Here is a 16,759-nt window from a genome sequence, read left to right as displayed (position 1 = left end):
TTAAATCCGAATTGTGTTTCCCCCATTGCTGATTCGCACTTCTTGTAAATTCTTTTGTGAATAATTTTCAAAAATTTTTTTAATGAATGACTCATCAAGCTTATAAATATATAAAAAAATTTTTTTCAAAAAAATTAAAATGTCTTTTTTTCACAATTTTTGAAAAAAAATAAGAAGAAAATTTAAAAAAAATTTTATCCAAAATTAATCATTTTTAGATCTTGTTTGTAAGAAATTTAAAAAGAAATGTTCCTTTGTCATATGTGAAAATACACAGCAAGTTTTTATTTTTTATATTTTCAATAATAACTGAAGCTAATACGTCCGCGGTATGTATTCGAATTCCGCCAAGAAACTTTCAAGGGTTTCTAAGCATAGTTAGAGCTATTAACAAATGAAATAAAAACATAATTTATTCACATCTTCTGTGTTTCACATGCTCTTTTTTTACATGTCCACATGTTAAAAAAAATATTTTTTCTCAAAAATTTTTAACAAAAATTTTAATTTTGTGCCAATTTCAAATCGTTTTAAAACATATTTTCTCAAAAAAAAAAATAAATCCTAAAAAGATGCTAAAAATACATGAAATCGTTCTATATGAAAATTTTTGCCAAAAGTTCGGCCTAAACCTGACAAAGCTGCAAGCGCTGCACTTTCCTCAGAATATTGTAATTTCAAATGCCCTCTATGAACTTTTGCAAATACTTACTGCAGTTGCAAATATAACTTTTGTCTCCTGCAGTGTGGCATGCACCGATCAAAGCAAAGATACATGCATGAATATATCAAAGCGCTTTGGCGAGTCGATGGAAAAATGTTTTCCCTTCCATTTGCATAAAATAAAAGCGGCTTAGATGCTCGAGTGTATTGGAAAGGAAGTTCAAAAAAAGTTTGGAAAGAATAGAATAAGAAAAAGAAGGAGAATAGATTGTAGAAGAAAAATATTTAAAGTAGCTGTGACAAGTGTAATGCTGATAAGAAATGCAGGCGGGCATGGAGGAATGGGAGGTAGGGTTTAAAGAGAAAAACGAAACTTTTATTTATATTGAGTAAAACTAATATGAATAAAAGTGGCTCTTATCATTTTAAAAATTTCGAATTATGACTACAGAAAAAAAAAATTAGATTTAACAGCCGTCGGCATATTTACTTTTTGGAGCAATAAATGCTTTTATTTTCCTTATTCAACAAATTATACTACGCAACAAATTGGAAACGAACTGACATTTTTATTTTTTTATTTTTTTCTTACGCAGATCTGCGAATCACGAAAATCAATGAAATTTTAATGGTGAAATTATTTTTGTAAAATTTAAAAAAATTAAAATTAATTTATTGTTATAATAATTTAAATATTTAAGTCATTGCTTTGCAATTACCCCCATCCATAGCGATGTTTTGGTAATGTTAATGTTTGTACGGGTTAGGCTAAGGCCTTAATGCACTGCGACCAGATTGATCTATTGTACGCCCCTAATTACTTAATTATAATTATTTGGTACACCAGGAAATCTAACCAGCTCCTTAAGAGGGAATAATTCTAGGTCTTCCTCCTCCAGTAGGTGTGAGCCCAGGATTCTGTGTTTCCTGAGGCTTAATGCCTCACAGTTGCTGATTAAGTGTTCCATAGACTCCTCTTCATCACAGCAGAACCTGCATTGCGAGGGTTTAGTAATTCAAATGCGATTTTCAATCAAAAAAATATATTTTCAATTGGTAATTAAATAATTTTTACTATAAAAAATCCTTGACTTCAAAAGAAGCAGAATTATACATTTTTTAAAATAAGTCTGCAAGCCAAAAATAAGGAAATTTTCAAAATTTTGATACTTTCTACTCTTAAAATGTCAATAATCTTTACATATCTGCATTTAAAGTGCAGAGATCGCGCCGCTCGGAGGATGGTTCCATGTGTAGAAGTCCACGCAAGTGGGGAAAGTTACTGATCGCCATTCACTTGGGAGTGGCCAGGACGATTCTTCTACATATGGTTCAAGCAGCTCACAACGTCCGGGATTAGCCCACGTAAAGGAGCGCAAATTCGGTGTCGGATTTGTTGTGGGAGAGAGACTTCGTCGCCAAGTACTGTCGTTCACTCCGGTGGACGAGCGTCTCGCAATAATCCGCATCAAAGCACGTTTTTTTAACATATCGCTAATTTGCGCCCACGCCCCGACGGAAGAGAAGGACGATGCGACCAAAGATTCCTTCTATGAGCGCTTGGAGCGTTCGTATGAGCACTGCCCCCGCCACGACATAAAAATCGTGATTGGCGACTTCAACGCCAGGGTGGGCAAGGAAGGAATTTTTGGTCCCACAGCCGGAAAATTCAGCCTGCACAACGAAACATCCGGTAACGGACAGAGGCTGATCGACTTCGCCGGGGCCCGAAACATGGTAGTCTGCAGCACCAGATTCCAGCATAAAAAGATACACCAAGCTACCTGGCTGTCTCCTGATCGAAAAACGCGAAACCAGATCGATCATGTTGTGATAGATGGAAGACACGCTTCTAGTGTATTAGATGTACGTACGATCCGAGGACCCAACATTGACTCGGATCATTACCTTGTTGCAGCCAAACTGCGCACACGCCTCTGTGCAGCAAAAAACGTACATCTACCTACGCAAAGAATGTTCGACATCGAAAAGCTGCAATCACAACAGACAGCCAGAAGATTCGCCACTCGACTCTCACTCCTGCTCTCAGAGAGCACTTTCCAACAAACCGGCATGCACGAGCAATGGAGCAACATTTCTCGTTCCCTACGTACCGCCGCCGAAGAAGAAATCGGATTCCGGCGAGCCCGAAAAAACAATTGGTACGACGAGGAATGTCATGCTGCCGCAGAAAGAAAGTATGCCGCCTATAGAGCTACGCTGCGATCGGGCGCAACGCGAGCCATGTGGGATCGCTACAGAGAGCTGAAAAAGGAAGAGAGACGTATTATCCGACAGAAGAAACGAGAGGCCGAAATACGTGAGTGCGAAGAGCTTGAGATGCTGGCCAACAGGAACAACGCCCGAAAATTCTACCAGAAAGTTCGGCGGCTTACAGAAGGTTTTAAGACCGGGGCGTTTTCCTGTAAGAACAAAGACGGCGATCTGGTGACTGACGTACAGAGCAAATTTAAATTATGGAGGGAACACTTCTCGAACCTGTTAAACAGTGACAGCTGCGCATGTCGTAGAGAATGTGAAGATCCCGATACCCCAATCGATGACGACGGAATTGTAGTTCCGTTACCCGACCATGACGAGGTGAGAATAGCAATATCACGGCTAAAGAACAACAAAGCCGCGGGCGCCGACGGACTGCCGGCTGAGCTATTCAAACATGGAGGCGAGGAGCTGGTAAGGTGCATGCATCAGCTCCTATGCAAAATATGGTCGGATGAAAGCATGCCTGCCGATTGGAATTTAAGTGTGCTCTGCCCAATCCATAAGAAGGGCGATCCTGCAATTTGTGCCAATTACCGCGGGATAAGTCTTCTAAATATCGCCTATAAGGTTCTAGCGAGCGTATTGTGTGAAAGGCTGAAGCCCACCGTCAACCAACTGATTGGACCTTATCAGTGTGGCTTCAGACCTGGAAAGTCTACCATCGACCAAATATTCTCAATACGCCAAATCTTGGAAAAGACCCATGAAAGGAGAATCGACACACACCACCTTTTCGTCGACTTCAAAGCTGCATTCGACAGTACGGAAAGGAGTTACCTGTATGCCGCGATGTCTGAATTTGGTATCCCCGCAAAACTAATACGGCTATGTAAGATGACGTTGCTCAACACCAGCAGCGCCGTCAGAATTGGGAAGGACCTCTCCGAGCCGTTTGATACCAAACGAGGTTTCAGACAGGGTGACTCGCTGTCGTGTGACTTCTTTAACCTGATGTTGGAGAGCATCGTACGAGCCGCAGAACTTAATCGCTCAGGCACAATTTTTTATAAGAGCGTACAATTGTTGGCGTATGCCGATGATATTGACATCATCGGCCTTAACAACCGCGCTGTTAGTTCTGCCTTCTCCAAACTGGATAAAGAGGCAAAGCGAATGGGTTTGGTGGTGAACGAGGACAAAACGAAGTACCTCCTGTCTTCAAACAAACAGTCGGCGCACTCGCGTATCGGCTCCCACGTCACTGTAGACAGTTATAATTTCGAGGTTGTAAAAGACTTCGTTTATTTAGGAACCAGCATTAACACCGATAACAATGTCAGCCTTGAAATCCAACGCAGAATCTCTCTTGCCAACAAGTGCTACTTCGGACTAAGTAGGCAACTGAGCAGTAAAGTCCTCTCTCGACGAACAAAACTAACACTCTACAAGACTCTCATCATGCCCGTCCTGACGTATGGCGCAGAAGCTTGGACGATGACAACATCCGATGAAGCGACGCTTGGAGTGTTCGAGAGAAAGATTCTGCGTAAGATTTTTGGACCTTTGCACGTTGGCAACGGCGAATATCGCAGACGATGGAACGATGAGCTGTATGAGCTTTACGACGACATAGACATAGCGCAGCGAATAAAGATCCAGCGGCTACGTTGGCTGGGTCATGTCGTCCGAATGGATACAAACGCTCCGGCTTTGAAAGTATTCGATGCGGTACCAGCTGGTGGTAGTAGAGGAAGAGGAAGGCCTCCTCTGCGTTGGAAAGATCAGGTGGAGAAGGACTTGGCTTCACTTGGTGTGTCCAATTGGCGCCGGTTAGCACGAGAAAGAAACGACTGGCGCGCTTTGTTAAACTCGGCCAAAATCGCGTAAGCGGTTATCGCGCCAATTAAGAAGAGAAGAAGAAGATCGCGCCGCTTTAGATGGAAATGCGTAGATCTAAAAGAGCCCACTCAGCAGCCCAACCAACAGTTAAATCCTATTAAGCTTTAAAAACTTACTGTTAAGCTTAAATTCACTCATAAACGCTTCTGTAAATAAAGCCATGAATTTATAAAAATTAAACAAAAAAAAAAAATACATCTCTTTCGATGCAGTACCTGAAAAACAGCCGGCCAAAGTATTCATAAGTGCAAACACTGTAAAACAACTCTTGGTTGAGTGTTTGTTAAACAAATAAATAAATGAACAAATAAATAAATGAATAAAAAAATAAATAATAAAAATAAACAAATAAATAAAATAAAAGATATGAATGATATGAATGATATTTCTCTTGTCTCTTATCTTAACTTCAAAGGGCTCACTCAGAGAGACCACACAGACTGAACATTTATCAGCTCTTATAATCTATGCAATTATGTAGTACATTACCGTTAGATATACAATATTTATGTAAGGGTTACTTAGATAAGGAACACTTGACTTTGTGGCTATATTTACATAGCTTAAATACAAATTTAAAATTACAGAAGGCAAAAAAATGAAGAAAAAAATTTTAATGCCTGGGGTCTCATGGAATTTTTCCGATAGGTTATGAGAAATAAGAAGTCACGTATTTTACCAAATATTTGTAGCAGTAATTTTTTTATTTCATGCCATCTCAAGGTTTACAGTTTTTATTTCATTTGAAACTCTGAGGTATGACGGCGAAACCCGTATCTGAAGTCATCGAAATTATTTTAGGTATTTATAAATTTTGGTTTGAAATGTGGCTGCCATAAATTTTAGCTAAAAATCCGACTAATAATTTTTATTTTATCAGCAAAACGGTAAAATGTTACTGTTGTTATAAAAAAAAATAATCAAAAAATTTAAAATTTGAAAATAATACAAAAATTGAGTCATTTGCAGGCTTGAGTATAATAACTGAATTGATAGAATTTTCCAGAACTTTTTTAAGTAACTTTTTAACATTTTAAAATAATCTATAGTTTTTAAATAATTTATTGGGGAACATTTTTTTTTGTTCAAAATTTTTTCTTCATATGTGAATTGAATGTTTTTAATAGGTTTTGTTTTATAAGCGAAACAGTCAAAATGTTGCAATTTTTATGGGGAAAAATACTCATTTACAGAGGCGAGCAGAACTTGATAAGCAAACTGATAAAATAAAAAAACTTAGTAATTTAAGGAATCGCTAGTAAAGGGTATTTCAAAAGGAACACATAGATGCCAGTGGGGAATACTTCCTAGCCGGTACCTTTTTATGTCACCTTTGACACTTCACAAGTAAGCGGATGCACAATTTTTCACGTGAGAAAAACGCATTAAGAGTATTGAAACTTATTAAAGAAATAGTCGAGATGACTTCACCAGCCCCAAAAGCTTTAGTCTTATCAGTATGATCTCTTCCATGCTGAAAAGTCTCGAACGGCTAGTAGAGTTGCATATGCGTCAGAGGTCGTTGAAGGTTCACCCACTCTCTCCATTTCAGCATGCCTATCGAAGCGGAAAATCCTGCAAGTCGGCACTGCAAAACCTTGTTGCTAGGATAGAGCAGGTCATCGACAGGAGGGACTACGCTATGGGCATATTTTTGGATATAGAGGGAGCTTTTAATAATGCCACTTTCAACAGTATCTGCAACTCTGCCAGTAGACGTGGTATACACCGGGTGCTGGTGAATTGGATTCGTTCAATGCTAGCCCAAAGAATCTTCACTGTGCGGGCGGAGGATGATCCTCTGGTGTCGTCCGGGGTAAATAGAGGCTGCCCTCAAAGGTGATGGGCTGTCTCCATTGCTCCGGTGCATGGTGATCGATCCTCTACTTACCATCTTAAATGATGCTTCAGTATACACCTAAGCATTTTCGGCCGACGTTGTCTGTTTGACAACGGATCCTCCGCTTAGAAAAGTGCAGAAAACTCTGAATATGATTGACACTTGGTGCTGTGCGAATGGGCTATCGGCAAACCCCACCAAAATTGGTATTGTCTTCTTTACCAGAAGGAGGAAACTTGATGGACTCGTTCTGCCGCCTAAGCTGAAAGGAGTCACAATCCAGCTATCCAAAGAAATCAAAAATCTTGGAGTAATCCTCGATAGTAAACTTCTTTTGAAGTCACACGTTGAAACAAAGACATCCAAAGCACTGACAGCTTTCTGGCAATGCGAAGGTGTCTTTGGGAAAAAAATAAAATAAATAATTGGCGCCTACACTTCTGTTAGGTGTTTGGCCGAGCTCCTCCTCCTATTTGTGGTGTGCGTCTTGATGTTGTTCCACAAATGGAGGGACCTACAGTTTCAAGCCGACTCCGAACGGCAGATATTTTTATGAGGAGCTTTTTCATGGCAGAAATACACTCGGAGGTTTGCCATTGCCTGCCGAGGGGCGACCGCTATTAGAAAAATGTTTTTATTAATTTTGCTCTCACCGAGATTGGAATCAACGACCTCTCTGTGAATTCCGAATGGTAATCACGCACCAACCCATGGGGCTACGGCGGCCGTCTTTGGGAAAACGTGGGTCTTTTTTCCTAGCAAGGTCCTATGGATCTAACCGGTTATGATAAGGCCTATTATCACCTATGTATCAGGAGCACCTTATCGAGACTACAACGCACTGTGGCCATCTGTTGCACCGGAGCTTTTCCGACTACTTCAGGTCCGGCATTAGGTGGTGTGTGCTGTTCAAGAAGCGATGAACTTTGTTGTGGAAAATAGATGGAGAGGCAGATCTATATGTGTCTGCAGCGACAGCCAAGCTGCTCTCATGGCCTTAGACAGCTCCCCAACCACTCCAAGGGTAGTCGAGTCCTGTAAATCCAGGCTGAACTATGTCGGAAGACATAATAGCCTGATGCTAACATGGGTCGCGGGGCACGTGGGTATCGTGGGTAACAAGACCTCTGAATCCTTAGCTAGGATGGGATAGGGCCAAAGAAGTTGGTCTCAGAGCCCGTTTTGCCACTCCCTTCTGCAGCCATCAAAGCTGCGGTTAGCAAACGGGTTACTTCAATCCACAATCGAGCTTGGCAGGCTGAGAGAGGCTGCAGATGGACTAAACTGATCTTACCTGTCATGTCCGATCGAGTGTCACAAATCCTCTTGTGGTTAAGCAGAAGGGAGTGTAGGAAGTTGGTTGGACTGATGACGGGCCACTTTCTGTGGGCGAAGCACATGGAAAAGGTAGACATCTCAGACAATGTACTTTGTCCAGCATGTGGAGAAGAGGATGAGACTGCGGAACACTTTCTATGCGTCTGCCCCGCTTTCGCTTGAATCAGGCTTGAGTGCTTTGGTACTGATGTGTTAAGAAGCGATCACCCTGGCTCCTTGGCACCACAAGATCTACTCGGATTTCTTCGAAGATGGGCTAGATTTAAAGAAAATTAAAAGGGAGTTTAAGTGTAGTAAAATGGACTTAATTAGTTGTCCCGACAAAAAAAAAAGAAAAACAAAAAGGTATATCGATCTTCGAAAAGAAGATATCGATCCTCGAAAAGAACAAACTTCGTGATTTTTTTGCTGGAAATAATCGCCCGAATGAGTCGACAATTCAAAGGTTGGTGAAACAATTTGAAGAAACTCGTACTGCCGCTACAGAAAAAGAACTGTCAGACCAAAAACTGAATGTTTTTTTGAGAATATTGCTGCTGTAGAGCAAAGTGTTGCTTAAAAAGTATACTAAGAAGTAAACTAACAAAATTAAAAAAAAACTTAGTAATTTTGAGATTTATTCAAGTGGGAAATTTTTGAAGTGAAACAGATTTCATTTTTTTAACATTGAAGCAATTGGATAAACTTTTTAGGATAAAATATAATTAAAAAAATATTTTCCAAAAAAAAAAAATTTCCAAAAATAAATTTTTCAAAAACAAATTTTTGGCATAAACATAATTAAAAAGAATTAAAAAAAAATGGAAACATTTTTTTCTATTATGTTTAGACTTAAAAAAAGAAATAATTTTGAGATTTATTCAATGCTGAAAACTTTTTGAAGTGAAAAAATTTTCCAAAAAACAATTTGGAATAAACATAATTAAAAAGAATTAAGAAAAAATTAGAAAATTGGAAATTTTTTTCTTTTAATTATGGTTATTCCAAAAATTTTTTTTGGAAAATTTTTTTTCTTCAAAATTTTTGGGAAATTGTTTTTTTTTTTGCATACGGGAAGATAATGTTTTTCAGATGTTGGTTGTTATTTTTTTGAGATATTATCAATTTTTCGAGTTATATTCAAATATTCAATATCAAGTCCCGTATTTTGAATAGAACTAGTGAAACCTGTGTGTGTCCTTGAAAGGCAATATTTTGAAAAAAAAAATTTTTTTTGAAGTGAAATATAAATTATTTTTTTAACATTTTGTTTTAGTTTTTTAGGAAAAAATATAATTTTTCTTTTGTTTTTTGTTCCCCTTTACTTTATACATCTGTCCATTGACATTAAGTACGTTGTTTAACAATTTGGCCAGGATTTACATACATCGCTTAATGACCAGTGCCAAAGCGATAAAAATTAAAATAAACGAAATAATATACAATTAAATAATATTCAATACAAGTTTTACTCTACATAATTACAATTGTACAACAATATAATAGCAATTTAACCCCTTTGTACATTTATTATTTTCTAGCATTAATTAAGTCGCTTGGTCGAGTTCTCTTTAAGCGCCTTTCAGTGTTTTTCCCCTTTCCAGAAGTTTGTTGATTTCTGCATTATTGTGTTCCTGTATTTTTTCAAAGTGGCTTCTTGCTATTTTTTGGTCTCTTCGTCTACTGTTGCTATATTAAAAGTCCTGTCAGACATGGTCAAAATTCGAAGAATCTTCGATTGTTGTCGTGGAATTTTTACTATATGAGACTTTTTAGCCGTTCCACACACCTGTAGTCCATATAGCCAGATTGGTTTAATCATGGCTTTGTACATTAATAGCTTGTTCTGTATAGTAAGTCTGGATTTTGTGCTGACTAATCAATGAAGCTGTCGAGGTTTTTCTTTTATTTGTTTGATATTTTGTTTTATGCGGCGATTCCAATTTAGTTTCGAATCCAAATGTATTCCAAGGTATATAGTAGTTGGTTTAATTGTAATTGCTGTGCCATTTATTTTAATTGGAATTTCAATAAATTTTGTTTTGGTAGTAAATATGTATAACCTGCACGGTTTTGTCTTCATTTATTTTTAGGCACCAATTATAGAACCATTCCTTAACTGCGTTTGTGTATCGCTGCAGTTTTTCAGTAGCGATAGTTAAGCTTTTGTCCGATACCAATAGTATTGTATCGAAAATATAATTTAAAAAAAAAATTTTTTTTGCAAATTTTTATTTGGAAAATGTTTTTTGGAAATTTTTTTTTGGAAAATTGTTTTTGGAAATCTTTTTTTGTAAAATTTGTTTTCTTCAGAAGTTTTCGGAAATTTTTTTTTTGAAGAGGATGTTTTTCAGATTTTGTTTGCTAGTGTTTGAGATATCATCGATTTCTCGAGTTATATTCAAATATTCAATATTAACTCCCGTATTTTGAATAAAAATTGTGAAACTTGTGTGTGTCATTGAAAGACCCTTTATGTATTTGTATGTATAATACAGGCCCTTTCAAATCGATCAAAGCGTCGCTGTGCTCATTAATAATAAGATATACGGCAGTTTTCCACTGATTTCCTAACCGAGAACTTTTGTGAAATTATTTCAAACAGTTAAACTTTGATGCTTACACTAAATTGCAAGTAGTTATTTAAATATCTGTATTAGGCGTTTTAAGCCTCCTAATTCGCAAAACAAAAAGTAGGAGACTTGTTTATTGAAATACATACACAATTTTTAAATTTTTCTTCTCAGTGTTACTTTTTCCGGAAAATTTTTTAACGGCTGTTTGTTTTATGGAGCATCACAAGTAGTTTTTCTTCACTAATTTTGATTTATTTTTGTTCTTTTGAACAGTGATTTTTTGGTACTTAGTGTGCGTTATTTTTACTGTATTTATGTATTTTCATGTATGTCTGAATGTTACGTCAGCTCGCTTGGGATCACTCCGTATTCGGGTGCTATATCGAAGTGTTGAGACATATTTATTGTCGTAGGCACAGCTTTTCTAGCGTTTGAATTGGATTTAAAAAATAATGTTAAAAAAAAAAATATTAAAAAAAAAATGTAACAAACAAAAAATTAAAAAGAAAATTAAAAAAATATATATATTTAATAAAAAAAAAAAAATTAAAAATAATTATAATTGTCAGCTCAAGGTAGCTACCTGCAAGGTGGATAGCGAAAGCTAACATCCGACTTTCGCACTCATTCAGTGAAGTTATCGGATCTAATTACCTGAATTTCACCCCACTTACAAGAGGACTTGAAGAGTTTAATCAGCTTCCTAGAAGTCTTGATCTTGACTTTGTGATGGCAAGGTCTCTGTTAACTTATTAACTATCTATTTAATTTAGGTCTTAAGTTCTTGTTAAGTAACGTTGTAAATCAACTCAGGACAGCTTGCCACCAATGACTCAAATAAATAAAAAAATAGAGTATAAAAAAAATAAATAAATATAAAAAAAATATAATAAAAAATAAAACACAACGTCTCATTTATAAAAAATAAATTTCTTATGGAACATTGGAAAATTGTTTTTTATTTTATGCCTTCCTCCGCCATAATAATTCGCAGTTTTTTGTGCTTTTAATGTATATTTCTCATTTGTCTCTTTTTGAACTAAAACTTAATTGTCTAATATTGCTTTTCTAAGAACGTAGATGTTACTTTACTTATTTTACCCTTTCCATGATATTCCCCTTACTTGTCAGCCATGTTTCATAGCCTGTTCAGGCAAACGTTCCACAAGCTCGCCGCCCTTCTTTATGCTTACGAAATCCGCTTTTATAAACCAATAGTTGAACTCAACTGTTTGAAAACCCAACTTTGTAAAGAGTCTTCTCGATGCATTATTTGTGTCCTCAATATGAGCGGTAGCATCACAATTTTTTGCGGTCAGCATGCGACATATTTGCTTCACTAAATCCTCAGCGAGGCCGCGTCGCCGATACTCACTTTTCACATACAAACAGGCTATGGTGCCGAATTCGCTGCTGTTGTACAAAACGAAAACGAAAACAATAAAAAAAAATTGAAAGTGAAATTAAAATATTTGGGGCACTGAATTGTATATTTAATACTTACTACAAGACCCAAGCGCACAGTGCACCGCTTTCGGGATGATAGGCACCTAAGGAGGCGTTGTATTTTATATTGCGTTCCACGATGTAGCGCGAGCCGGGTGCTTTGTACGCCCAAAAGTCATCTACTTCTGTGGCGTCTGTCAACGCGAGTGGTTTAATAATGAAGTCCGAGCGAGCTCTAAGTAGAATTAAGTGTTTTAAGTGGTGAATTAGAGTGAAGAAAATAAGGGAATTACAAAATAAAAATAATTTTTTTGTGTTGTTACCTCACTTCAAATTTTAGACAATCTTCCTTGCGCAGATGATACAGCCTTGCTGGGTAGCATTGCGCTAGCGGCGGTTCATAGCCTAATTGTGCGATATACTTTTTAACAGCTAAGGATGTTTTTTCACGAAAAATAAGTTCAGTATACGGAATGGACTTCAAGTGGCTCAACGCTGACTCATAACGCGCGATATGCTCCAGAGCGCAGGCGTCTACTCTGACGACGTGTGATATAAACGTTTTATCCTAAAAGCGTAGTTTTTTTTTTGATAATATTAAGTGATTTCATTTAAAAATTCTAAGCTCTAAGCGATAATCCAATATATTCAACTCACTTCCAAAATATAGATTCCATGCTCCCGCCACTTTTCATCAATACTCCATATACGAAATTCCCTTTCACACAATTCTGGGTCTTTGCGTGACCAGTTGATATAATTTTCCAAAGCGTAGTAGCTATAGGCATTTTGTGGCCAATTCTGGCGGTAAACATCGCGCAGTGCAGTCCACTGCTCGGGAGGTATCCGCACAAGCTTTTCACAGCTGCTCGCCGCACTCGTTGCCATGCTTAAGGTCTGACGGTAAAATTTCGACTGGCAGGTGTTGCAATTGTAAATGTTTATTTTGTACTTAATTTTTGGTAAACTAATACAGATACAAAGTTGTTGAAGTAATCGTGTTTTTTCTCATTATCGCGCTGCATTACGGCCGCTGCTGCTTAGAGTGGTTGTGCGCGGCGTATTGGTCGAATAAGTCGATGCACTTGAGTTCGATTGAAACTAAGTTGGATGAAAAATTGCCCTTATCAATGGGAGGGACAGGCGTGTATCGGTCATCAAACTAAACAGTGTGGACTACGACTCCTATGGGTTGAATTGATAATAATTTGGAAGCTTTTTTGAAGTGAAGTATGGACGAACATGCTTACCTAACCTAACCATGGGCGAACATTTTTGTTTTTATGCTAAAAGTTCAGCCGGCACCAAGTGACGCCTCCCCATTTTCAGACTATGCCACATATTTGTATATATAATTTATTTCTTACCATGATGAGAGGGATTAAAAAAATTATTAGTAGCCAGACTAAAAGCCTCTTGATTATTATAAGCACCACCAGTATTAGGCAGTGGAAATTTTATTAAATTTGTCACTTTGACTTGTGTAAGTGTTCCGAGTGCTACTCTGCTGGAGCACCTAAGCAAGGAGCGTACTTAAGAGAGAGATTCAATGCAAATATGCATACAAGGCCTTTCAAGTTCAAGTTTCTTTTGCAGCGGTGCTATTTTTGACTGCAGTCAATGTTACAATTTAGAAGTCTAAAGCCTGCTATTTGCTAAAACGACTTCTATTTCTGCTATGAAAATTCCTAAATTTGCTAAATTGCGGGTATTTCTGGTCGCTTTGTCAAGCAGCGTTCGAAATAAAGAGGTTTGTAGAGAAGTTGGAATCGAATATTTAGCTGAAAGATATATATCCACTTCATCCGTCTTGCTGTTAAATGTTTATTCCATAATATGAATATTCTTGAATATTCGCGCCAGAGCTCTTCGTGCTTCGGAGTTTTTATATGCATGTCGGTCCCTCAAAATCATTTTATACTCGAAAGACACCTATTTGAAGCAACTTTTGTCACTTTTTTTTCAAATCTCTTTTGCAATTTCCTTAAACTGCAAATAATATGATTCGAAATGAATAAAAAAAATTTAATTTTTTCCGATCGTTTCTTCTACCCTAATTTTTCTTGAAAATTCCTGCCTTTTTGCGAGCTGCTTGAGCCACCTTAGAGAGTTGATCAATCGTCAAAACAGCTGACTTTAGGCCCATTGTTGTGCTGTTGATACTTGTCCACAAAATACTCGTATCTTGCTAAACTTTGAGTGAAATCACGAAATTTTTCAAAAAATTATGCGCATTATTTTAATGAAATCTATGCCAATTTTTAATATTAATACTGTTATTTTCACATTTTCAAAAAAAAAAAACTGGAAACAAGCATCGGGTTCCATCGGCTTCCATAAATTGAGTTCGCAAATACAGGCTTTAGCTGATCATGAGGTGCGTATAAAACTTTAATTATAAGTATCTCAGCAATAGTACCTCACAAAAATCATTGACGTTGGCACTCCGCGTATTTTCCTTAAGCAAACAATAATAATAACGGTATTAGCAAGAGACACTCTGCATAGCCATCGCTTGTTAGGTTTGAACAAAAGCGCCTGCAGTTCTCTTACAAAAATTTTAACAGTTTCTAAAATGCACAAAAGAGGAACACCAAAGCTTAAACATTAATTGACAAAAATAAAAGCACCAAAAAAAAAAACAATAGCACCTCCACAGATATAGCAAAATATGTTGATCTTTGGTCACATTAAAAAAACACAAAAAATATTTTTAATTCCTTAATCTAAACAAATTAGCTGAAGTCAAGCAAAATTATCAGAAGTTGAAGGCATCATTGAATATTTTTGGCAATCACTCAGTTCTTTCCATAAACATTCACTCAGATTAAGAAAAAAAAATGAAAATAGGGTTGGAAATAGGAAAAAAAGGTTGAATTTGATAGCTGATAATTTATGCATTATAGTAGTTAAAATAAAGGGCTTTCCAATAACAGGTGGTATGAATGAATGGACTGCGCTATTGAGAGATGATTAAAGATTTTGTGTGGCCAGAATTGGATGGTATTGATCTGAACAACGTTTATTTTCAACAAGATGGCACTACCTGCCACACAAGCAACGAAACCATTGATATTTTGCGGGGAAAAGTTTCCGGACCGTGTTATCTCTCGAAGAGGTGATCACAATTGTCCACCGAGATCTTGTGATTTAACACCTTGTGACTTTTTTCTTTTTTTCTTTAGGGGCCACGTGAAAGAAAAGGTCTACACCCACGGCCCAGGGTCGATTCAAGACCTCAAAGATGGAATTCGTGAGGCTATCGAGGGCAGCCACTTTGCGGTTATGGAAAATTTCATGAAAAGGATATTGTCCTGTAAGCGTGATCGTGATGGTCATTAGCCTGATGTTATTTTCCACTATTAATAGCACTCCTTCCTCTTTATAATGAAATAAACATACGATAATTTATTTTTCTTTGAATATCAAAATGACTCCTCTTATTGGAAAATTATTCTAAAATATTTTTTGTGATGCAGAAATTTGACGTCTTTATGCTGGTGTAAAAGAATTTGTTTCATTTTCTTTTTTTTTAATTTCAAGCATAATTTCAGCACCAATTACTTCAGTGTGGATCGGCAACGTCAATAAAGCGGATGGTTTTATTATAAAGAAAAATGAATACTTTCTCAAACGAAGCTCAATATTGAATGGGTGTCTCTTCTAGATATCACGAAAGGGTACTGATATGCAACTTGACGTTGGTGGTGCTGTTAACCTTTACTCGAGACTGGGTAGGCCATCATCGCATGGAACAAATAAAGCAAGGGGAACACCGCCCGGAGACGGACTATGGCGTCCGACTAGAGATCCGACAACCTCCTACCCGAAACTAATTGTCGCGAAAACGCAACAACAGCCTCGGATTGTTAATCGAACTCAATCATGCAGACCAACGCAAAAGGGTGTGGTACGGTATACTAGACAGGGCTAGTTTACTGCGACGGCAGCCCTTGGTTGGGAAAATCCAGAGTCATTCCGGTAACGTTGAACCGGCTGCCATGGGAATGGAGCTCCCTGTGAAGGAGCATAATAAACTGTTCAGCAAGCAGTTCCTGTTAGGGTGGTCCCACCCATGCAGACACCTGCTTGAGTCTGAGCCACCTCCCAGGTATGTCAGGTGACACCTCCTTAACTACGCGGACGAGATCCACCACAAAACAGACCGACAATTACTGGTTCGGACAGTGTTCCGCCCACCTTCTTAAGCTCCCGACCCCCGAATGCTGTCATCGGAGTCCAACCACCACCCATTGCAGACGAAGAGCTTCAACTACCCCGAGAGTCCCACGTAACCTTGGCCCAATTACGTTCTGAATATTGTAGCAGGTTAAATTCCCTACCCGGAATGAACCTCGACATACTAAATATATGCCCGGCATGTAAAGGCACCCCGCTCGACACTAACCACCTTTTCACATGCCCCATCAAGCCCACTCATCTAACACCCCTCTCCCTCTGGACCCAACCTGTCGAAACAGCAAGTTTCCTGGGCCTACCGCTAGACGAAGACGACCGGTGATTACACTACACTGACAGGTCAAAGTTACTGCAACAACAACAACCAACGCAAAAGTTAAAGTTTTTGTGGAAACAGTAGCCCACCCAGGACTGTCGTGCTAAGAAAGAAGAAGTCTCTTATACTTCTATGCTGCCAATGCAAACTAAGTAACTGTAGATATGTTGGAAAAATCATAGTTTTTTTAATATTTTCTAATTTTTGATGATTGGGTGCAATATCTTTTGAAGATATTGAGAGTCTTCAAAAGAGTTGTTTTTGGAATTGCATAATCCA

At 37.7% G+C, this 16,759-nt stretch overlaps 1 protein-coding gene across 1 annotated transcript; it reads right to left on the bottom strand.

Annotated features, from left to right (window-relative positions):
* Positions 1-11,492: 11,492 nt before the first annotated feature.
* On the bottom strand, positions 11,493-12,852 carry LOC129248961 (uncharacterized). Its single transcript, XM_054888569.1, has 4 exons — positions 12,622-12,852; positions 12,288-12,532; positions 12,023-12,199; positions 11,493-11,931 (listed from the first exon to the last, which is right to left on the bottom strand). The coding sequence occupies exons 1-4, from the start codon at positions 12,850-12,852 to the stop codon at positions 11,646-11,648; spliced, it is 939 nt and encodes a 312-aa protein (XP_054744544.1). The 3' UTR covers positions 11,493-11,645.
* Between the last annotated feature and the right edge of the window lie 3,907 nt (positions 12,853-16,759).

The sequence above is a fragment of the Anastrepha obliqua genome, chromosome 5 (genome assembly GCF_027943255.1).
Source record: "Anastrepha obliqua isolate idAnaObli1 chromosome 5, idAnaObli1_1.0, whole genome shotgun sequence".
NCBI lineage: Eukaryota > Metazoa > Arthropoda > Insecta > Diptera > Tephritidae > Anastrepha > Anastrepha obliqua.
The sequence above is the reverse complement of the archived record's forward strand: the minus strand, read 5'-3'. Positions and strand labels throughout refer to the sequence as shown.

What these genes read in the sequence shown, in the direction of transcription:
- LOC129248961 (XM_054888569.1), bottom strand. Translation starts at nt 12,852, where the DNA reads ATGGCAACGAGTGCGGCGAGCAGCTGTGAAAAGCTTGTGCGGATACCT. An exon ending in ATGGAATCTATATTTTGGAA is followed by an intron (nt 12,533 to 12,621) that starts GTGAGTTGAATA and finishes CTACGCTTTTAG; the next exon opens with GATAAAACGTTTATATCACA. An exon ending in TGTCTAAAATTTGAAGTGAG is followed by an intron (nt 12,200 to 12,287) that starts GTAACAACACAA and finishes AATTCTACTTAG; the next exon opens with AGCTCGCTCGGACTTCATTA.